The sequence below is a fragment of the Syngnathus acus genome, chromosome 3, assembly GCF_901709675.1.
Source record: "Syngnathus acus chromosome 3, fSynAcu1.2, whole genome shotgun sequence".
Lineage (NCBI taxonomy): Eukaryota > Metazoa > Chordata > Actinopteri > Syngnathiformes > Syngnathidae > Syngnathus > Syngnathus acus.
In genome coordinates, this window is record NC_051089.1 from 9,701,360 (window position 1) to 9,726,128 (window position 24,769).

Here is a 24,769-nt window from a genome sequence, read left to right on the forward strand (position 1 = left end):
CACAACTAGCCCTCTTTTAGCAGGTGAGAGTAAAAGTTTTTTTTAAGAGGTTCAAATCAAAGTCAAAGGTCACCATACAGTGTTAAGTCAAGTTAAAACAAAGACAATTAGAAATCAATTTGGAATTAACATTTCATCCATTTAAAACTGAGGCGAATGACAGCATCAGAGGTCTTGAAACCAGGGGGTACATGCTTGCATAAATCCAAGCCAAAAGCAACGACGCGTGAGGTTTGACGGCACTGCCTCCAACACAGACGGTATTGAAATGTTTGAACGCAAGTGCAGCGACAGAGTCCGGCAGCAGCTTCTTCACGCTCTGAAGAGGGAAGTGTAGTTGGGGATAAGGGTGTAGCGGTTGCAGGTTATTGGGATTTGCCCCATTGTCTTTGTGAGTGCTTTAGTGGTGTTAGTGGAGGAGGTAAACGGGGTGCTTCAGCGGTGATCCGATGCACACACTCGGGTCAGCTGGACGTCGTCCCGTTGGGACCGGCCGACTGTCCGAGGGGCGCGAGAGGGGTGAGAGCGGTTGAGGGGCGGAGAGCGGTCACAGCCTGTAGTCACCATGGAGATTTTGATGGTTTGTCACCCATCGCTACTGAGGAAGATGCTACCTCCTCTTCCAAAAACCAGAGGATGCCTTAAGAGTTCTTGGCGACCACCTTCATTGTGATGGTCTTCACCTCTGAGTACTCCCTCAGGCCACTCTCTCCCCTGAAAGGCACAAGGGCAAACATTAGCACTCAGGTGCTTATCTGTCTTGCATTCTCAAAAATAGTCCTCTGATTGGTTGGGCAGAGTGGGTCAAGTTCAACAAGCAAAATATGTCTCTTGCAAGCTACACACAGGAATTCGATAAATGATCATCGATTTTGGCGAGTATGATATCTTATTAAATTTGTTAATGGGTGATATTGTTGATATTTTGTTATTGATATTGATTCTAAACTATTTATTTTTTTCTGGAGTTTGTATGGTAGCTATAATTGCAAAGCGATGGTGCTCAGAAAATAAATCTCCACCGAAGGTCCATGTTCCAAATGCACCGCCCTCCACTGGCGTATGTGAATGTTATGGCAGCGTATGATGGGATTTTTTTGTGGGTCACATTTTGCTCTGTGACTAACTGCAAAAGATTCTTGGCATAGGAATACGGTTATATCCTCTCAAAAAGCCCTAAAGTCAATATTAGTGATGTTGTGGTTCATTGTGTACACTCGTGGACAGTTCATACTCACAATTCACGTCCATTGCCAGACATTTTATATCCTCCAAATGGACACTGTGTGCTGAGTGCGTTGAAGCAGTTTATCCTAAAAAGTACACAAAACATTAATTCTTACTCTTGTCCATTGGACTCACGACATGGAATTTTTGGCAAAAAATATATTAGCAGCGTTCATGAAGATGGATGGAGGAACATATCATCACCAGCGCCATTGCTATTTTAGCCACCCTCTGGATTTGATAACATAATCCCATTAGTTTTTAGCAAACACAGCTGAAAGTAGTCAGTCGCATATTTGGGAGTTGCTTAACTTCAGCCATCTGGGGAAGACAACATGGAATTATTCTATGCAGGAGAAATTCAAACACGGAATAAAGACTTCATTGGGAGGAAATGTCACAATTTGGTGCCAGTTTCTCGGGAACATTTGAATGTAATGTTTTGAGACAAAGCTAGAAAGACTTACATCCGCAACCTGTGTCATGGCTAAAATTAGATAATTTGTACATTCTCGTAAAAAAATAGAAAAAGATGACGAATTGTGAATTACACAATCTGGCCCCAGGCATGATGAATTTAAAGAAGCAGTCAAGAACAACCATGAATCACAGCAATCCGGTTTCTGACGAGTGCTTCAAGTGATACATTTTGAAACGTAAACAGTGGATCCTACAAATTTCAACACCCCATAAGTGGCACAATTCTTCCTGGAATTATTTGCTGAACAAATCAAAGTAAACTTCAGAATCAAGCCTCCATCACTCTTGTGTATTATCGCTCATCATGACATGTTTTAATTTTTCATCGGCACGCACAAGAAAGGATGCAGTTTTTAGGGGGTGATTAATATTAGTTTGTTTAGTTTACAGTTGTTAACACTATACTTGGCTAATATAGGTAAGGAATTTTAAATGGAACTTAATACAGGTACAGTTGATAAGTGTTTTCTAATAGCAAGACTTTGAATCTAAAACAAAGAAACTGACTTTACATTATTATTTTTTTGTGTTGAGGGGTCGGTTGTTAAAATTGTAGCAATTTGAAAGTCAATCAGCATCAAACTGATTGTGTTCAACTCTGGGGGATCTACTGAATTGATTTTTTGAAAAAGTAAATGAAGCCTTACTCATTGCTGACAGCCAGTATTTCTCGAGGAAGAAAAATTAGAATTTGGTTCTACTGAAAGTTCCAAACAAAAGTTGAGTAGAAAGATGAAGAAGACGCAGGATTGCTTTTGAGCACAGTTAGAAGAAATATTCCCTAAGGCTACGTTGATACAAAATTCACTGGAGCCACAACAGCCTTGTTTGCCAGAAACGTGATGCATCATGGGATATTGGCTATTGTTTTCTTCGTATTCAAGTCTTGCCAAGTTGTCATTGACACGGTGCGTGTCAGATGCCATGGAATATAATGCTACTATGGCTTGCCTACAAGGTGTGTAACGTCCTATTATGTACTGTCCAAATCAGTTGTCCCATTTTATTACGGCCCACTAGTACTATAATCCGCTCATGACTACCCCTGCAAACATTTCAATAGTTTAAAGGGTTTACCGGGCATCCACGGCAATCACGATTTATCACCACCATCCCTTTTGTGCACGGTGGTCTGAAACGGGGCTGCCGAGGCCTCCGGCATCATATTGTGAATGTTGCTTTAGCTAGGGCCGGTTTGTAGTTAACTATGATAAGTGGTGAAAAATGTTTGGCTCATGCTGAATGTTAGCTCGAAAACTCCCCTGAGCCAGAGCCATCTGCACGTAATTATAGAAGAAAACTCAACAATTAGGGGTGAAATCAAGACGTAGCATTTTATAGCCATTTCATTACACAAAGAAACTAAGGTGTCAATTTACATATACAATTGTGTTGTAGTTGTGTGTCGTCGTATTCCGTTGGCGTGTTTTACATCTAGAATGTCTACGCTGCAGGGTAGAAAAGGAATAATAAGAAAGCAGGAAAGGAAACATTTCTTGTGTAATGATAGTGAAATGGCAAATGGCCAGCGTACAGTTAGCGGGGGCCAAACGCACAAGGGGCAGCAACTGCCTGCAGGAGAGGAGTGGAGGAATGAAGCGGTAAATGAAACTTACCAGACAGTGCCAGCTTGCATGGCTGTAGTTATGGTCATGGCTTTGTTGATGTCACTGGTGAAGACAGCAGCAGTCAAACCATAGTTTGTGTTGTTGGCCCGCTCAATCACTTCCTCCACCGTCTTGAACTTCATGATCTGCTGTACTGGTCCAAAAATCTGCAAAGCATTTCAAAACATACACTTAGAGGTTTTAATGGTGATTGACGAGATTGTTACCTCCCCCAAGGAGATTTTGTTTTCATCGCAGTTTGATTGTCTAGTCGCAAGAAAATGCAAAAACTGCTTTGGGCCGATTAAGAACTCATTCACCCTTTTTTTTATTACACTCAATAAAATACTTGGAAAGTCCTTTTTTTTTTTTTACTCTTTCTTTAACTCCGTCTTGATTAGTTTTATTGTTTTGAGAATTTTTTTTATTATTTTAGCGTAATATTCTGTTGCTATAGGAATTGAGTGTGCATTGTCCAATGGGACCAAAATCCATTTCACCACAAATTCTAATCCTTGGTGTACATTGTAGGTAGTGTAGTACGTATTTTTTTGTAATTCTTAATATTTTTTTTTTTTAACAAAAATGTCAGAGTTCAATAATAAGATCAGCAGAAATAGTATTTTATTAATTTATTTTGATTATTTATCGTTCATTATTTATTTACCTAACCTTGGTCAAAATGTTGAGTTATCTTGGAAACACTATTTGAACATGGATCAAATACAACTGTGTTTTGGATTCCCGTTACATTTTCATCATCGATTATCAATATTAATATTGAATATTAATTTAATTACATTGACTTAGTGATCAGTGTGAAACTTTCAAACATAAGGTGACATAATGCGACATGGCTACCACAGAGTGTGGGAAGAGATGCAGTTTCATATGTGGGGATAAAAAAAAGGTAGAATAAAAATGAAACTGACCATTTTAAAAGCTTTAGCAACTGTTATGCATACCTCTTCTCTGGCTATGCGCATGTCGTCCTTCACGTTGGAGAACACCGTGGGCTCAATGAAGAAACCCTTCATGCCCAAAGGTTTTCCTCCACATTCCAATTTGGCACCTTCGCTGATGCCACTCTGAATGAACTCCAGCACACGATTTTGATGCTCCCGACTGATCTGTTAACAGAAGAGACATGAAGTGGGAGCAGGCCCCCCCCCCCCCCCCTCAAAAAGGTGTTCGCCCTCTCACCTGTGGACCCTGCTCCGCGGTGGGATCAAACGGGCTTCCTACTGTCCTCCTCTTGGCTCGCTCTACGCTTCTGTGGACAAACTCCTCATAGATGGGCTCCTCCACAAAGACACGCGAGCCAGCGGTGCAACACTGGCCCGCATTGAAGAACACGCCCTGGTGGGCCTGTTCAACAGCCAGATCCACTGAGAAAAGAGCAGGTCATCAATTTAAAGGTCATTAAAAGCTGTATTAAGGTTCTTCAGCTCAGGATAACAAGGCCCCCCAAAATGGGAAAAATTAAAGTTACAGAAACCAAGGCAAACTTTTTTTTTTGTCTGAGTATGGCTACTACCTTGTACAAATGTGACACCTGAGAGACAAGACCCCGCTGTTCCGCTCAAAGGGTTAATAGACCCCCGTGATTTATGGGTCTCAGCCAAAGCACTGACTGAGTCTGGGTCTATTTTCCTGATTTACAGACCTCAGGGAGACCCTCTCACGGCTGTTGAAAGCATTTGAACGCCTGGCCTCGCACAGTTTGGTGAGCCACTTCAAATCTATCTGAAACGCATCCATCCAACGTCTTCCGACAGGGTTCCCACACCTTGTGCTTATTCCTATGGATTGAGGGTACTGACAATATGGGTGCTTGTTTCTCATTGTGTGGGCAAGAGGAGACCATTGTTTATTCTGAGACCTCAATCTTTGTCCATGCTTGATAGCATCTTGCTCACACTTGTCCACAATGTATAAATGAGGAAAGCATAACTCATAAACTCACAGTCAGCATCTGCAAATATGATGTTTGGATTCTTGCCTCCCAGCTCCAGTGTCACTCTCTTCAGGTTAGTCTTCCCAGCTGCTTCCTGGATCAGTTTTCCAACCTAAAGGGAAAGAAAATATATAAGTTAAGTCATAGTGACGCAGGCCCCGACGCCTCCTCACTAAATCAAGCGGAGTTGTTCAATTCCTTCTGTAGTCAGGCCTGGCACTACCTCAGTGAGTTTTGGAGGTAGTAACGAAAAAGCAATATTTGTAAGGACTCGGGAGGGAGGAAGCAAGAACAATGTGTAGGTGGTGGGTTGTCAGCTTGCCATAAAAGAGAAGAGGAGTGCTCGTGTATCAGTAGGGAGGTTTGCTTAGTAAGCATTCTGCTTTACTACTTTCATACAAATGCATACGGTCATTTACTATCTCATCAACATTGGAACTTGAAAACACTTCAGGAAGAGCACGTAAATCATGTTGGGGTGGTCTCTTAACTCTGGAGAAACGGTCCCTGGTCACTTCATTAAGTATACCAGCACAGTCTGATCTAATTCCAGAGCTATTTGAAAAAACAATCTGCCTTTACAATGATAGCAATGCTTAGTTTTGATTGAAATCAAAACCTTATTGAGCTGCAGGCGGGAGGAAAAATACTGGAAACACCTTTGAGTCGGATGCCGTGTAGTTTGACGACACTTCAAACTACAACCACATTGAAAAACGTTGTGTTGAATTAGACCTCGAGAAATTTGTTTCCATACACATTGGAGATGTTTAAGATGACTGCTAAAACATAGTACGGAGTCACTGAGCTCTCGTTTACCTAAGAAAAGCGCCTCTATGACCAAAAGACATTCTTTCTCTTTGGTTCCTCGATAGTCAGGTGTGCCTTGTTGGCGCTGCACCGCAAATTTAATCTTTGACTCATGTGTCTTTCATCAGCGTAGTGGCTCACAAAGGGGAGGCTAGCGTGTCCTCATTGAGAGGTAAACAAAGCATGCTGAGCTGCCAGACTATCTCACGAGGAGTCAGAGACTCACGTGAGTCGCCGCAGGGGGAGTCCAACCCGAATCCACCTGCAGCCACACGAAGCACTGAGCGAGGAGATGCTCCTCTCCCTGCGATATCTCGCTACTACTTTTGTGGTGACTCACTGTCTGGGCATGGGCAGCTTCTGACAGCACTGGCTCTTTTCCACACTAATTGATTCCAGATTACACGAAACAACAGGAAAACTTGTCGGGGGGGAAAAAACATGTTGGCCACTCACAAGGGAAATGTTCAATCAAGTCCGGATGATTAAAAACAAAAAATATGTTTGTCTTACTACGTGTAGTTGTCTTGATGCAAGATTGCGTGAGAGGGGAAACAAGTTGTACAACATCTTTTAATCAGCGTTTTTTTCTGTAGAGCTCTTGTACATGGATTTGGGTGAGGTTAGCTGCTAGCCGTATAGCGTAACGCCGATACTGCCCTTGGAAGGTGCCCAAAAGTGGTACCCTACCCCAGCTTCTGACAATGGAAAACATATTGAAGTGTAGTGCTTCAGATCATATCAAAGCTTTAAGATATGTCTGCTTTTGAAAGTGCCGCTTTTGGCTCCTTGTGATCTTTACGTGGGGGCTTATCATAGGCTAGCTAACAACACATACCTGTGCATACTCCTAGAGTCAAAACAGACCGTATATAGACCCTATAATCCAAACAGGTCATGGCTCATTTGACAAAAAGGGGCTTGTGAAATACTGGCTGGCAACATTCAAACTATCACTGCTTTTGGTTTACTGTAAAAGCTTTTATCATCGTATGCAGTTGGAGATCTCAGATATGTATTAATGGTCTGCAGGAGAGGAATCTGCTGAGTTGCCAAAGAATGCAGTCTGATCCATTCCCTAACATGCTTGATAATTTAGCTTGCCGTGAACTGTTTCCATGTCATATACTAAGCTACAATAATGCCTGGATGTTTTGTGGATGGTTAACAGAGGAGGACCAGAGTTTTCGACAGATGTGTTTGTATACTCTCGACAGAGCAAATATGCGCACATGTGCAAGATAAAATTGGAACTGCCTGCCAAAAGGAATAATGACAGGGACCCACCGACTTCATTTGTTTGTCATTTAGGCTCTAGTGCAGACACAATGGTGTTTCATTATCCAGTATGCGCCCCACATCTTGGTCGCTGTGTCACTATTCGCTGGTCTTCTACATCCCAACGTACCTCTGTCGAGCCTGTGAACGCCACTTTGTCAATGCCCATGTGCGAAGCGATCGCTGCTCCCGCCGTTGGCCCGAATCCCGGCAAAATATTGACGACTCCCGGTGGAAAGCCGGCCTGTCAAAACAATACGAGAGGAAATAAGCCTTAGCGGAGATGACAGCAGAGCCAAGTAAAACCACAGGCAGTGCGGGAGAATCCGGACCCAACCCAACCTCCCGACAAGCAGCAAACGTCAAAAGAGAGGAAGGACATAGACAGTCTCCAGATTTGCAGGATGTGCTAGACCAGGATAATATTTTTCTAATCTCCTCACCATACTTGTGATTTTTACACAAGTGAAGACGCTAGTCCTGTTGTCAGAGACACGAAGGATGGCTTTTACTTGCTCCTTTTCTGAGCTGTTGTCTGTCGCCACCTTAGTTGGATCGTCATGCAAATTTGTTCATACCAAACGTTGGGGTGGAGATTGATGAGACTTTCACAATTCTGATTCCATTATGGATGCTGCTTCTTGCTCTGATTTTGGAGTCAGGAAAGCTGAACTGGTTTTAAAATAGAATCCAATGAAAAATACATTTGGAGTTACCCTTAATTTTTATTACAGAGCTTTATTCAGGGAAAAGGCAGTTACTAAATTGATCGTATGAAAATCGTCTTTATTGGATTGTATCATTCCCAAAAAGCGATAAATCACTTTGTGTTGAATTGTTTGTCCTTATATCAATGTATCGGTCAAAAAAATGTGTCCTCTATGTATTCAAACTAATTGGGAGAAACTTCCTCACGCATCAAGATAAAAACCCAAAACACATTGGCAACACAACAAAGGGCTTCATCTTTATCAATTAATCAATGGTGTAATTGGTAGAATTATTGATTCTTAAAATATTCGATTGTGACAGCCCTTGATTTTTCCCTGTCGTGGTCCGAATTGAGCTGAAGCTCATGCCTTACCTCCTTGACGAGAGCTGCCATGTAGAGGCAAGTGAGTGGTGTCTGCTCAGCAGGTTTGAGGATGACAGTGTTTCCACATGCCAGTGCCGGCCCCAGCTTCCATGCCGTCATCATGAGAGGGAAGTTCCACTGTGCGTGACACACAAACACACACACACACACACATGCAAAAAAAGACATCATGCATTAGAATGAGGCTCTGGGTGGTCACAAGTCAAGCACGATAAGTCATTGCTCTCCAGTCATTTACTTTCCCTTTCAGTCTGTCTAAACAGAGTCAAGTGTGAAAATGTTCTCCTCCCGCCGCATTATCGGCCAAGTGGTAAACTCGCAACACGTGAACTAGAGCTGAGCTCCAATAAATACTGACTGTCTGAGGCTAAGAGAAAACTTTCTCGCTTATACAGTAGTACCTTGAGGTATGAGTGTCGTTTGTCACATGGCCACGCTTGTAAGTAAAGACACTTTGGTCTCAAATCATATTTTCTCACCAAAATGAATGGAAATGCCATTAATTATTAATTATTCAAAAGAAAGTGTGTTTGTGTCTTGTAATAAGGAAAATTATCACTTTAGAATGTTGTACTTTTTGTATGCTTGTGTGTGGTCACTTTTAATGAAAGACATTACATGTTACTCGATTTCAGCCAGAGAGTGGAAAATGTTTTGATCGTTTCTCCAACCACATTTCTTGAATTAAGTCAAATATGCATTTACAAGTAAAAGCAAAGAGTCAGTCGATTGTCCACTAATATCTCGAAAAATCTCCCAAGACGCATCACTCGTATGTCAAGGCACCGCTGTATTTTGCTTATTTTTTATCTTTTTATTCTATTTATTTTTTATTTTATGCACTGATCGGTTGGCACTTTTTAAATTTCGTTGTACATGTGTGACAATGACAATAAAGATCTATTCTATTCTAAGTCCATTTGTATTATGATGCTTGTCACTTACGCAGATTGTAATACTCACAGGGATAATTTGTCCACAAACTCCAATGGGCTCATATCTGGTAAACGTCAGATATTCTCCATCTGGGAAGGAACACGTGCACACACAAGAAGAAAACAAGTTTATTCAACTCTGGCTTTGCTTTCAATGAGGGAAACATGTGAAAGCGGTCAGTCCGCGTTGCCCCTTCACGCTCGTTCGTCGTAAGCGGATCCACCCACAACACTCTCGCTTCCTCTTACCCCTGTGAGAGATTACGTTGTGAACAACACATGGCATGTGTGGAAGTGTTTTAAGGTCATGGACATGGTGTCATGCTGGAAAGGCGCTCTCATTCCTCTTGCATTACTTGAGGGTGTGCCCACTCTCAGCAAACAATTGATTTTGGGAAATGTTCAGCCCTCAGCTGACACCCTGCCTCAATATACATTTGGACAGGAATGATCAATGGCGAGCACGGTTTAAATCATGGGAAAATAGAACCCAAAACACGCTGTTGTTATTTGGGGAATACGCAATTGGACGTGTGCTGGTTGCTTGACTTCATTTTGGAAAAATAGACCGTAAACTGTTCGGACAAATGTGTTGAATATAAGGACGACGCCCATTCCTTTCACACTGTCCGTGTTGATCAACATAATATTAGTAAAAGGCTAAATGCGCCTTGTTGACGGTTGTGGCCGGCTCCTCCAGCCGACAGATGTCCAAATACGAGCACTTGGATCATTCAGGCAGTAGGAATACCCTTGTTTGTTTTCTCTGGAAGTCTACGAGAGGAATAAAGATTAAACTAAAGCCCTGGGAAAGCGCTCGCTGTGGTTGCTTTGGCAGTCGAGTACAAGAGAAGCTTTGAGAGGGACAATACAGCGGTATCGGGAGGTTTCCCATGTCCTTTCTTATTATTCCCCCCCCCCCCCCCCCCTTCTCTTTTTTTGTGCCGCCAACTTTCCCTTTTTACACCCCCAGACTCATCCCATTCACTGGGATGAGAGTGGCAACACTTGCGGCAGCCTCCTCAGGACAATAAATGTTTGCCTTCGCATTGATTTCAACTTTGATAGCTTACTGAAAAGTTGACGACTTTGGTAAATAAACCAATAGTGATCCCCCTAGCCCCAATATTGCAATTTCCAATCATCCATTCTCTGAACTGCTTCTCCTCACGAGGGTCACGGGTGTGCTGGAGCCTATCCCAGCTGACTTTGAGCAGTAGGCAGGGGACACCCTGAACTGGTTGCCAGCCAATCACAGGGCATACATAAACAAACAACTTGCAATATTTGTATTCAAAACATTTTTCTAATGTATTTTTCAACAAATGTAAGCACTTAATTTACAGAGATGACTCAACAAAGATATATTTGTGATGAATGAATAATAACTCTCAGACCAATTTAAGTGTAAGTTTGTATTTACTAACATGTGGAACGGTCCTCTGCATATATGGGAGAGCCCTACACTGATCAGCTTTAGAACTCAACTCAAACTATGGCTGAAAACAAACCAGTCATGTGACCACTAGACTTCTTCCATTTCCCTTGTGTTACTTATATTGCATGTTATAGTTTCTTTCTTATGTGTTTATACTATGTATGCATATACGTACGTTATATTTTCTTTCTTATGTATTAGGATGCCTGGGGACTACGGATGAAACCTAGCTTTGTAGCTACAATACAACATATTTAAAAATAAATAAATGAGTCTTTAAATAGTTGTCATAGCTCCACTTTGTCCTTACCCATCGGAATCGAAGTACCATGGATCTTGTCTGCGTATCCGGCAAAGTATCTCAATGTCTTTATGGTCCCTTGAAGGTCCACAAACAGAGTAGGCAGAAAAGGCTTCCCACTGTTGAGTGACTCAATAGTCTGAGGAGACATGGCGGGAGGATGGGGCCATTTGAGAAATATGTTGTATAACCTTGTGCTCCTCGCATATAACTCCATCCTGCTCCAGTTTTTACACTCACCCCTGGCTGAAATGTGAAACTAAGATAATACTAAATTTCAAATACAGCCGCTAAGTTACAGTTATATGTTTCCCCACTGAGCAAAGACAATTTATTTATTTTTACTTGACACAGAAGTAAGTCAAAAATGCTTTTTAGAAAGCATGAAAGAGTATTAAATAGCAAGGAAAACATCTTAAAGATAAACAGGCAGGGGGCCAAGAACGACGCATCAACTGTAGTTTCACTGCAGTTTGAAGACCACAAATCATTTAAATTAAAAGTATAAATTAAATGTTCCCTTACAGCGAGATAGATGCTGTCTCTCTCCACCAGATCAGCCAGTTTGGAGAGCAGTCGTCCCCGCTCGGAGGCGTCCATCCTTCGCCATACAGAGCCCAATGAAAAGGCAAGACGAGCGGCTTGCACTGCTTTATCAACATCGGCCTGGGATGGACATAAATTCATGATTCGACCTTTGAATTACAGAAATTGAAACAACTGATTTCAAAGAACAGCAAAAGAAAAGTAAAGAACCTTGTCTGCTTCTTGGACATCGCAGATCTGCTCCCCAGTCGCTGGGTTGAAAGCTGGAAAGACCTTCCCGCTGACAGAGTCCTGCCACTCATTATTGATAAAAATCTGGAAGGCAAAAAACAATCATAAAATGAAGAATAGAACAAAATAGGATGAGTGCCAAACAAACTCAGTCATCCCATCCAGACCTCAGTAAACAGATCAGAGCAATCATAAGAGGCATATGGGGCATTACAATAATCTCATCTAGTCAAGATAAACGCTTGTAAAATTGTCTTTGAATTGTTAAAAGACAAAAAAATCTTGACCCAAAGCCTTTTGTAAGCAATGTCATCTAGATTTCGTCACTGAAATTAACACTGCTGACTGCGATTAATACATTGATTCGCTCCCCCCCAAACATTTTTTAAAAAATGGCCAAGATTCGGGCATTCGTGAAATATTGTGGCACACTGTGAGCATGCAGTAGGCTTTTGCACAGTTTGCTCGATCCCACTCTTAGGTGATTGGTGCCCGTTGGAATCAAGAAACAACAAAGGCCAGGCCAGGCCAGGCCAAGTGAGGCAAAGCCAAGCTGTTCTGGAACCTGTGATGGAAAAGCGCTTTTAGTCGTTACAAATGAGTTGTCCAAGCTTTGATATCAGCTAGGCGGTTGAGTAAGCACCAGGGTCCTTTCTCTCCAGTGGAAGGGAAATTTGAGTCATCTGGACAAAAATAAAATGAGATGCCAGTTTTTTTGCCCCGAGGAGAGGCAGGTACAAAGAAAAAACTATAGGACCCGGAACGGAACCAGGGGGCACTCCATATGACAGAAAGAGAAGCAGAGGATGACTAAAATTCACCAAGAAAATCAGATTATTTTTTTTGACATCTGAGACTAGAACCACTAGTCTCTTGTCATTCTAATGTGTGAGTATTACGCATTACAAGTGAAGTATTTATGGCAGCATATTGGCAGCAGGATGTAGCATTATGAGGCACATCCAGACTCTTGCGTAAAGGATGTGGGAGAATCTCTGGAAATGTTGTCTGAGGATTCCTACGTCCACCATGGCTCTCTTGGGAGTACTCCACCATCCAGACAAAAGCAAGTGGGGGCGTGGACAATGATAAATCCCTATCAGACACCAGACGCCCATCCACCATCCCCCTTAAGCACACGTTTCACAACATCACTGCTTGTTTACGAGATCATAAAACACGTGCCGCACTCGGTCTCTGTGATACGTTAAAGCAAGCCTTGCGTTAAACAACCGCCTGGGATTTCGTACATGGTATATGATACGCAGCCTTTATGGGGATCACCAAAAACCAATCCCAGGAACTGTCCTTGCTCGACGCTAAAGACCTTGATGTAAAAATGAGGGCATGAAAAAGAAAGAAAAGAAAAAAAAAACCTCTTGTTGGACATGTTAAGATCCATTAGGAAGACTGTTTTTAATGGCTGCCAGTTTCTGATTGATGACGTGAAAGGAGAACATCTGCTGGCTCCAGTTCTGTATATACACTATTCCTGCCTTTCTCCTTTGGCAAAACTTAGATGGACTCACGCACCACTCAAGTCATGTTTGCCCCCTGAAATGCTGTACTCAGTGCTGGATTAACTAATCAGAATTTGGCAGAAATATTCGTGAAAAAGAACGTTGTTGTCATTCCATTTATTTTCAAGAGCGAAGCCGGGATGTCATCTGTTCAATTTGTCACCTTTAATTCTAGTTTTTTTTTTCAGTTCGCTATCTCAGAAACACGCGCTTTGTCTCTCATCTGCGGCTATACTAGCAGGTGTACAATCTGCATCACACCAAAACTCACTCTACTTTTTTTTTTTACTTCTAACTACCTCTAACTTTTACTTCTAACTTTACTTCTAACTCTTTTTTACTAGAAACTATGGAAAATGCAGTTCTACAAATGTAAACCAACTAATTTACACCTCTTCACAAATGAAGTATAGTCATCAAAATCTTAACCTTACTAAAACAATCGACAATTAAAAAAACTCTTTACCATACAATCGTTCAAAAAGACGTGACATCATTTCCTTTTGATTTCTTATACAAGCGAGATGACCTGAAGCTACTTGAAGAAAATGTTCTTTGAAAACCGCTGAGAAAAGTTGCCTTGATGTAACCTTTAACCCACCGATAGGTTTTTCTTTACCATTCTTTACAAAAGGCAAGATGTTACCTATAATCGTTTAGTTTGGGTCCGCCATGATAAGTTCATTGTAACCTTAAAAGTTAAAAGTAGGTGTTGAGTATCATGGCGTACCACTTCCCAGAAGCGTACGTTATCAAACCTTCCCTTTCGGGGCACCTTTGTTCCGGTGACCCTGGCACACAGGCCAAGCGAGGCTTGTCTCAACCAGTCAAGTATTCTCAGGCGCCTTCCATCAGAGGCCACCTTTAATCTGCCGCTCATTAAGAGCACTTCATAAAATTGTCAGGAACGATAAGTAGCAGCGGGGCCAGCTACAAAAACACAAAGTCCCGTAGAGCACTGAATTAGTTTTTGAATTTATAGGCTCCACTGAAGTGGGGAGTCCTAAATCAGCCGAGCCCCCCTGACAGCCTGAACAGTCCCGGCAAGAATGCAGACGGTGGGTAGCTTTGTGCGTGGCGTAACCCCTCTCACAAGGCGCTGCTAAAAGGAGACACGCAAGAGGAGCGGAGCGGGCCGCCATCTAAATCACGCTAAGAAAAGGACACGTTTGGCTCGGCCCTTCCTCGGCCTCGGACTGGCGTTAAGACTTTTGTCTGGTTCCATTGAAGAGCTTGATTGAGATGACAGGGCCGCCGAGTAAATCAACTCTCGAGGTTTACGAAAATTGCTTTTAGGATCATTTGGAAGAAGGGCAAAGAGCGCAAGAGTGAGAAAACAAGAGCAAGGGTGAACATTTTCAAATGACAAATTGTGTTTTCTTTCCCATCCCCTGCCGGGTCGCCGCCGTGCGTTCACATGATGTCTTCATGTTCGGGAAAACCAATTCTCACACTCTCTATACCTTCACATATTACAACTCAAAGCTTTGAAAATCGTACATACGTACAACCAGTTGCCTATGTTGTCTTAACTTAGTCGTGAAGTTTCTTCAATCCAACTGTTGAATTTACCGGATTTTGCTGACATTGACTATTCTAAGTCACCTTTTTCTATCCTAAGAAAATGAAATATGTCGCTTGCAAGTGTATTCAAGTTATTTTGTCTCTGCAAATTCAGTTATCTGCAATTAATTCATGTTAATTATAAGAGATATTTTGGCACATTGTGGGATTCAAATGATAACTCATTCCCTTACGCTGTTTCTTTTGGCATAGGCCGCAGCAACAAATAACGTCATCCAAGTTGAAACACCACCTCTGAGAGTGTTCATGTATTTAATATTAACAAGGCGTCGTGTATGCTTTGGTGGGGTAATTTGCTTTTACGAGTGGGCGGCGATGGGAAGAATTAAGAAAAGTGAAAATAAGCTGAAGCAACCAGTCAAACATCTGTTTGGCTGCTGAAGCTCCGCAGCTCACAGCAGAAAAAACAAATTGCAGCAGTACACATTTTTTTGCCTTATTTTTTTCAAGTGGACACACTAGAGTGGAGGTAAAGGGAGTCAAAGCGTGCAAATGTGTGTGTTTATAGAACAACACGCCAAGATTCCACAGTCTTGTACGAGCACACCTGCGAGACTCGTCTGTGCAGGAAGCTTCATATCCTCCTTGGTCACGTGACCTCCATTTCCTCTCTGCTTAGTGGATCGGTCGCTCGCTCATAATTACTGCAGTTACAAGTGAGCGTGCTCTGCCGCCTTGTTTGACCCTGCAGACGATGCCACCCGGTGCTGGCAGCTTTGGACAAAAATGACCCGGGCATCTTTGTCTAGACTGTATGTGTGTGTCTGTGTAGACACAAGTAAAAAGTCTTACATGGGAAAAGATTATATCGGCAGATTTTGTCTTGTCTATTTAGATTTTCAGTCATGCAGGTCGTAATAATCCACTATGTTTGATTTAAGGCAACTGAACTTGTTTGTCGTTTCCGTTAGCCTCTCCTCGCCGTGTCAAAAAATGAAAGCCGTTTGCCCCACAAAGAACAATCTTAAGGATGCCCGCCGTATACGTTTTTGTGACTTGGATTTGATTCTACCCAGTCCGATCCTGGTGAATACGTTTATCTATTTCAATTACAGTTGTTAATTTACTAAACACTTGCAGTTTTTTAATCGTTCATTACAATAGCTTACCAATAAACATAAGTCATACAGTATATCAAATTACAACAATAATTCAAACAAATCTGCGGCTTTATCACATCAACTTTTCATGTTTCATGAAAAAAATATAGGGGAACGTAGACTGCAATTAATTAGTGATTCAACCTAGACACTAAAATAAATAAATAAATCAATTATACTATTTAAAAAAATCATACCAACTGAAATGAAGCTTTTTATTTTGTTTACTAAAATTGCCTTTGCTAATTAAAAAACGCATTTAATTGTTCACTTTCTGTGATTTGTCCACTTTCTGTGATTTGTTTTTGTGAGTTTTGTTGGCTCTACGTCATTCTCGAAAGCTCAGGTCAAAGATATATTTAAAGATGTTCTACACATGGGATCAGTGGGTGGGGTTGGGGGAAGCAATCATTTCATGTCCAAGACGTGATGCTTTTCAACAGACAAATAAACATCTTGAAAAGTGCTTGCGTCTCGTGTTCGCCGGGGGGAAGGAACCGATTCCAGCAGATTTATGAAGCCCAGTGTTTTTCCTAAGCACACCTCGAGGATTTACACGTTCTCTGTCAGGAGGCCTGCAGAAGCGAGGTCTTATAGGAAGTGAATGGAGCTGCCTCCATGTCACTGGCCTTCCCCTCAAACGTGATTAAGAGACCGGGGACGTCATGTTGACATGTGTGTGCCACGACTAAAATTTACACTGGCTGCACAAGTGGGCATTTCACACCAATGGACATCTAAATGACAGTGAGCACTTAAACCGTCACAATCAAGGAGACATGCTTTAGACTTGAGATGTGGCCGTCAGTGTGAACAGGGAGATTGTGTAAAGCAAGTGGAGGGAGAGGAGACGAGGGGCGGCGGTGGGAATTCTAGCTGTGCCGCTTGTGATAAATCATTGAGTCGCACAGTACCCCCTAACTTGCTCTGTGTTTGATCTTAATGGCAGCAAGATGGTGGTTTTGAAGTGAAAAAGTCCAGAACTGCAGGTCAGGCTCTGGCGAAGCAGGGCCACGCACCCTCACGGTGAAGCCGCATCATAATTTACACCCCCGGTGGACAGCGCCGAGCATCGTGGAGCCCCTCCCGCACCCCCCCGTCTGTACTATCTCAATCAGTGACAGATTGACGGAGCCCCTTCTTCATCCAAAGTGAGTGCGTGTCTGCGTACTAACGCACACAATGCATGGGCAGCCAGGTTGCGCAGCGCAGGTTCCTATGGTGAAAGCGCACTCACTATTTATCACTGTTGAACAGATGACCAGATCTGGAACATAATAGAACGCTATTCTCTAGGCCACATTGAGAGTACACTTTAAATGACCCATTTGTCAACAGTGGGCAGCTTAATTGCGCCTCACATGCTCATTACTATAAAGGCCCAACAGTCCTCATGCATATTCTTGCATTTTTTTTCTCCCCTTATTAAGTTGGTTGCTCACCGTTTATGAGAAGTTAGGCCAAAGAAAATGTGGCTACTGTATTTTATTAAATGGACCCATCGATATTTCCACAAACTTTTGGTTCATTATGTTTTCTATGAGATACTAAATAACAAATATATATTTCCCTATTAAATAATGGTTATTATAATAATAGTAATGTAATCATATTTAATGTTGGTCATTATACTGATGCTTTGCGAGATATTTTTTGAGGTTGTACTTAGCGTAAGATATTTGAGAATCATTAGTCAGTTATTTTCAACGTGACATAATAACCATTAAAACATATCAATGTGCTCGCGAAATATTTTCTTCTTCTTTATGTCTGTGTACAGTCTCAGTCATCCAGGTCATGAAATTGAGCTAACTTGACTGATATTCAGTTGTAATATTAAAACAACCATGCCTTGAACCTGAAGGGGAAACAAGTTCACATTTGTCTTAAAATAAGAGTACTTCAAAATATAATTGCAAAGTAAAACACAACTGAACTGTGCTAAAAAAATCCAAGTTTTAAATCTGTATTACATTACTTTAAAACATTTCATTCGAATATGTTTCAAATGTTGTAACTTTTATTCATTTTAAATTCAGTGATTCCTTCCACTCGAGAGTCCCCACGTACAACTTGTATCGTACTCGATCTTGACTAAAAGTACAAGCATGTTTCTATTTCTGGATGTATTTCTGTATTCCGTTGACGACTCTACCCCCCCAAAAAGATCACCCAAAGACAACAAACATTCCCTCGTCATTCCTTTATTATTCCTACAACGAGCATCCCCTCCCTTCTTTTGCCAGCAAAAAGCATCAGTATCATCTATCATGACTGCCTTTATTTATGGCTTCCGTCGTGGTCCTGACAACCTTTAAACTGCTTGCGTTTTGTAAGCCAGCTGTTGGAGCTTTCATGCTATGGAAATGTGGGAGAGGGGGAACACGGTGACAAAAAAGAACACCTCCTTCATTGTATTTTTTTGGGCTGGTCGCTCAAAGTGACTATACTAAAATTGTTTTCTTATAAAGATTTGAACAAGCCAATACAGGTGTGTTTCAGAGAGCACAATTCGCGAATGGGTGAAAAGGACAAGGAGCAAACCTCAATCGTCTTTATCGTCAATAACGATACTGTATCAGCTCATGGGGTCACTCAGATGTCATAGTTCATTGCGCTGCATTGTTTGTGCAACGACTGGGAGAGGCCATGACTGTGACACGGAACGTATCATCTCGATCGTGTATGGGTCATTGCGGAATTAGAGGTGATTTTGTGAAATTTCAGCCATCAGTCAAAATGCAGAAAAGTGCACTTATTCATTAAATGCTATTTGTTCTGAAATTAAATGTAACTAGCTGCATTAGAAGTGATTCTCAGAATACCAAATAATTCCTGAGCACCCTTTAAAATGGCTTATATTTGTCTATTGTCCCATCCGCTTGACCTACTTAGATATGAAATCTAACAACAAATAGGTCTTTAATCATATTTTTGGTATGATTTTGTGGATATGACTTCCTTGTACAGGTTAATTTTTTTTCTATATTTATATGCAGTTTTTTAAATGTAACTATACTCTGAAGTTGCATCATGGAACTCTTTTATGAAAGCCATTTCAGGGAAGACAAAAAAAAATGAACTGCATGACTCAGCAAAAATTACATCATCAAGCTAACTGCACTCACCTAGACGAACTTTTATTTCTCTGATTTTTTTCAGCCATAAATTATCTCTACACTTTTAGTCATCATAAAAAAAAACAATATCAAAGTTTTTCTTTTATTTAAATGGAATAGCAAGATTTTGTTCTGACCAGTTTGCATAGCATCTAACACAGCGAGCATGTGCTCTTGAGCAAAAAGTCATACATTAGCATTGGTTTGCAACACTGTGTATTTGGAGCCCCGCTTGTAATCAAATTAAATGTAACGTTTCTTATTTTATTGTAAATGATTTATTCAGCAATAGTGTTTAGCAGCAATAGTTTCTTTTTCGGTGTCTATCTGACTGAAATATTGTGATGATTAAAAAATCTCATGAAAACATGCACTGTTGCTACTGAGCTGGACGAATAAGTTTACATGATCATTTATTACCTGTTTATCTTGAAAACACGACAAAAATACGATCAAATAAGTGGTCGATTTTTCAAAAACGTCGGAGCACAAATTTTCCTCTAATTCTGGAATGACGCATATACGTTGAACTGTCGAAAGAAATCCGTGAGGGAGGTATGTGGCTACATTGTGGGCCGGTGAGCCACAACGCTGGGCTGCCTGTTTCCCTCACAGTCAGCCGGGTGGACAACAGGAGAGCCCACGCAAGGGGTGCCCATAAATCAGGACCCTTGTGCCCCCTGTGTCCACCAAACCATCCGGGACTGGATGATCCAAATTCCTTGGGGTTAATTCACCAAGTCGCTCCCAAACATTTCCTCCTGTATGAGGGAATGGAAGAGCAGCTCAGGGCTGACACACACACACACACACACACACACACACACACACACACACACACACACACACACACACACACACACACACACACACACACACACCATCCCCTTTGCAGCGCAGCAGCGGCGTGACCTTTGCACTTGTGGCACCGAGGTATGTGTTCAGAAAGCAATTATGGAACTGAATGGACTTGCGCCACACTATCATCCAATGCTGCCCTTTTATCTCGCTATCATAAAAAAACGTATTCCCAACAGCGGTGAGAAGTAACTAAGTACAAAGTACAAATCCTTCATTACTTAATGAGTACAGTAGATATTTCTGGTATCTTTACTTTACTTGGGTGCTTGAGCAACGCAGATATGAGACAGATATGTGAAACTTCTCCTTTATCAAAATAATCTACCATCAATTACTTTTTTTAAATCAGTGCATGATTTAAAATAAATCAATAAATAAAGTTAACCACTGTTGAGAGCTTGACTGATAGAGATAATGGTCATTGGGCTTGGGGAGGAGTTGGAGGGGCTCTGATGTTGTGCCACATGCCAGCCTAAAATCCACCAGCTTCGTGCGTTTAAAAATTAATAAATTCTAATCAAACAAGAAAAAACAACAAATAACATATTGTTAGGCTCCTAGCAGAATTGCCTATGCTATGTTTATTGTGACTAATTTAGCATTTTTCACATTCATTTCACTATGTTGGGAAACTACGAGAACATGTTTTGATCGGGAAATTCAGGTCAATGCGCGACAATCAATTTGGTTTTTTTCCCCCAAAAATTCGTTTTTGTGCCAAGTTATAAAAATGGTTGTTGCATCAGTACTTGTACTAAGTGTAAGTCGTGCGAGTACTCTCCCGACTGAACAATCAGTTGCGTAGCATTGTCTTGTGTGCAAGCTTTGCTTTAAATCTAACAGCAAGCACAAACTAATTTACTTAAGTGTGTTGGAGAAAATGATGAGATTCGATGCATATCATTTGCCAAAGACAGTAATTGCCTAAGTCATTTTAACATCACAATATCAATAAAATACTTTTGTGGTAAATTAATTTATTTTGTTATTATTTCTTTATTTATCTGCTTGTGTGAAGTCGCAGTCGTTCAGCTCATGATAATCCATAAATGTTGAACGGGGGAAACGGGAACCTTTTTTCCCAAAACGTTTGAAAATGACTTTGTTAATTATAATTATACTTAAATTGAAATATGGCGAAAATCTTCCTTTGATGCCAGACACAGCGTTGGCAAAATATTGAACCACTCAGCACAAATATGCAATACTGTTTAAGTGAACATTCTTTTGGCGGTGGTGCAGCTCGAGTTGCTTCACAAGCCAAATCAACATCTTCGCGTGACTCCTTTCTCCAGCTGTTTCTGCATCTCTGTCCTCCTCCCACATCCAGAAACATTTGCGATATCGCCCCGAGCTCCAACCAAACTTTTGTCGCTCTACCATTAGCCTCTCACTGCTGGCGTTCTTGTGAGCGAGGAGACCACACATACTAAGACTTTACTTTCACCTTTCCCCACTGATGCTTAAAATGATTGACAGCAATCTTAGTTACGCAAAATGAACACGTTACGAGCCAGTGATCAGCATAAACACACACACTGCTTGCTACTACTGCGGTAAAACGCTGTCATCATTGTGGACTTTTGTTGCTTGTAATTTAAAATCTGACACTTTAATGGTGGCTTTGCATTATTGCCTCACTAAGGCTTTCACATGCGTTTGTTTTTACCTGGTGTCCTCTATTAACACATAATGCAGAAAATAGGAAAAGAAAATATTAGGTGCACAGTCTGAAGACAAAATGTCACAATTCTACTTTTGTAAAGATAAATATAATAATCCTGGTGATGTTTTAATTCAACAATGTCGTTTGAGAAATTAATGAATGGACATTTATTGTGGCTGTAGTTTTCAAACTTTAAAAGACACTGTGATAACTTTGTTCATAGATCTTGAAGTTGTGAATTTTGCTTTTTCTCAATTTTAAATTGTTAATTTTTTTAACCTGTGGTTTAAAGTTGAATTAGATAAGTAAACATCAACATAATGAGAGGTGTTCCTAATATTTTGTAGCAAAATAAGTTCACCAAAATATTAGCGGCATGTCTCAGTCAACCTAACAGCAAACTAAAACACAATAAAATATTGTGATAAATGAATAAGCCAAAACTTAGCACTAATAGTTTCGACTTTGAATCTTTAAAATTCCATGTATTGTGGAATTTAAAAACATTACAACTTTCTTTTAATTGAAAACATATTTTAGTGCTTAGTGAATTCAATTATTTGAAAAAAACAAAATCAGCTTGTTAATTAAATTTTCCTCATCGAGTGCATTGCTTTTATGTAAGTGATGTGCAGCGTTTATGTACACTTTTTTACATACCAAAAACTTTTCACTCAATCAATTTGGATTTGACTTCTGGTGTAACTTTTTAAAGCTTTTCCTCCGCAAAATATTAACTAACCATAACCGTTCCCTTTTTTTTTTTTTTTTTTTTTAATATCTATCTATCTAAGTGCGAGAGCCAAGTTGCAGCGCAACGTACTGAGTGGACGATTCCCCGTCTCGGGCGACGCAAGGTGGACCGACTGACCTTGGTGTACTTGATCTCCGGGTTGGGCACCGGCGTGGGCATAAGCTGCAGGGATGCCATGAGGGCGGCCGGGTCGCTCTTCACCTCCCCGGGCATGTGGATTTCACTGGAAGTCATCGCTGCGTCGCTTCTCGCGTCTCTTTTGCGTCCCCCCACGGCCGAGCGAGCGAGTGAGTAAGTGAACGGTGCTGTGGACTTTGGGCTTTTCCTTCCGTGGGTTTATAGCCAGGTGTCACTCAAGACTCGCTTTCATTGGGCCGACAACAGAAGGGCTGTCCTTTCTTTTCCTTCACTCCCCCCCCCCCCCCCATCTAACTCCGCTCTCGTCCGCACATTTACATAAAGTTAAGGAAGAGGGACACGCACCACACCCACTCGTCGGTGATTCACTCCTCATCACTTTCCATACCGTTTGCTTGCAACATCCACGGAAAGAGTGGTTTTCTTTTTTTCTTTCCTTCTTTCGCTCTCCCCCGTGCGTGCATTTTTAATCTCCCACTTCCACGCGCACTTCTTCAACACCTTCATTGTTTGCCACTATTTCCTCAGTGACACGGGGGTGCCAAACGACCGTCGACCTCCCTAAAATGTCATGTAAATGAGCGCTACACTACACTGCTACTACTACTCTACACTACTAACTCCTGCAGGTGATAATCCTCCACACGTAGCGCCTCCATCCAGCCTCGCAATCAACATCCACAAATCGCGCCTCTCCCCAGAAATAATCAAATAAAATCAATCGCAGATTATCCACCAACACTACCTCAACTTCTCCTACTAATGACACAGCATTACTTTTACCACCACTGCTGCTTACTCAGAGGTGGGTGGAGTAGCCACAAGTTTTACTCAAGTAAGAGTATTGTTTGAAATAATATGACTCCTGTTAAAAATAGGTTTTCCAAATAATTAGTTGCGTAACTAAGTGTTCTGTGAAAAACTCCTTTAGTAGAATAAATATTGTCCAGCAATATCACTTTATGCATTATTTCAAAATACAAATTAAAGAGTAAACACAAGAGTTGGTCCTAAATTATGTGTCTTTGTTTAAACTCATTGAACAGCACAATAGGCTTACCAGTTGAACATTACCGGAAATTAATTTAGAAAACTGCTGTTGTTAAATTCAAACTCCACTTCTTGTAGGCTGAACTGTCAACAGGCAATGTAATAATTGAACAGTAAAAGTTTAACATAATGTAGCTCAGAGTAAGAGAGTTAAAAATAAGTAATATATAGTAACATGTATCTCAAATTAAAGCTTTTCTGAAAAGTATCCAAAAAGTTATTTAAGTAATTCAAATAGAATAAAAGTAGTAATGATTTAATAACAGTAATACATACTGTACACACACATAGAGAGAACTACAAACTATGAAACTACACTGACAAGTATTTGAAAAAACCTAAAATACATAAATGTAATGGTATAAATATAGCATTTATTAAAAATAAGTAAATAAAATTATAAAGTATCTTGCATTGAAACCACTGTGGCAAGTGCTGTTTAAAGTTACTCAAGTAAATTTGACGTAAATGTAACGCATTACTTACTACTACTACTACTACTATTATTATTCATAATAATAATAGTACAATTATTTCTAATAATAATCCAATTTATATTTCTCCAACCGAAGCCTATATAGATAGATAATTGTCCTTCTACTACTTTCATCACATACTCCAATTGTGCTACTATTACCCTGCTAGTCGTACCAGTACTAAATGAACTACTAATAAGTTATAGTAGTGGCAAAACTACTACTCCTTCCAGCACTATCACAACCACCACCACCACTGCTTCTATTGCTACTATTACTATCAATTCTATTGCCATTGTTACTTCTATCACAGCAGGTACTTGTACTAAAACTGAGATTACTATTACTACCACTCGTACTGCTGCAACTGATCCTTTTCTAACCATTGCTTCTAATATGACTGATACTACCACTAACTCCACTTAATCTCATATTTCTTTTATCTCAGACAGTGGTTTTGTAGCTTGTGATTTATCGACATGTTTCGGCCAAATCCTTTTGCCTTCATCAGTGTCCAAATTTTACTACTACCACTACTACCTAGTTTAGTATGTCCCTGAGAGAAGAAACGTGCGCCTTGAACACAGTAATGTAA

The 24,769-nt window shown here is 40.8% G+C and overlaps 1 protein-coding gene across 1 annotated transcript; it reads right to left on the reverse strand.

The window, feature by feature from the left end:
* Window positions 1-36: 36 nt before the first annotated feature.
* aldh1a2 (aldehyde dehydrogenase 1 family, member A2) lies at window positions 37-22,892 on the reverse strand. Its single transcript, XM_037247471.1, has 13 exons — window positions 22,628-22,892; window positions 11,886-11,990; window positions 11,655-11,795; window positions 11,139-11,268; window positions 9,419-9,480; window positions 8,444-8,572; window positions 7,490-7,603; window positions 5,281-5,383; window positions 4,518-4,702; window positions 4,280-4,444; window positions 3,324-3,481; window positions 1,239-1,313; window positions 37-714 (listed from the first exon to the last, which is right to left on the reverse strand). Exons 1-13 carry the CDS (start codon window positions 22,742-22,744, stop codon window positions 642-644), a joined length of 1,557 nt encoding a protein of 518 aa, XP_037103366.1. The 5' UTR covers window positions 22,745-22,892; the 3' UTR covers window positions 37-641.
* Between the last annotated feature and the right edge of the window lie 1,877 nt (window positions 22,893-24,769).

Excerpts from the sequence above, each read along its gene's own strand:
- aldh1a2 (XM_037247471.1), bottom strand. The coding sequence starts at position 22,744 with ATGACTTCCAGTGAAATCCACATGCCCGGGGAGGTGAAGAGCGACCCG. Across the intron at positions 11,991-22,627 it reads CGGAGATCAAGTACACCAAG|ATTTTTATCAATAATGAGTG; the intron begins GTCAGTCGGTCC and ends TTTGCCTTCCAG. Across the intron at positions 1,314-3,323 it reads ATGCAAGCTGGCACTGTCTG|GATAAACTGCTTCAACGCAC; the intron begins GTAAGTTTCATT and ends TGTACTTTTTAG.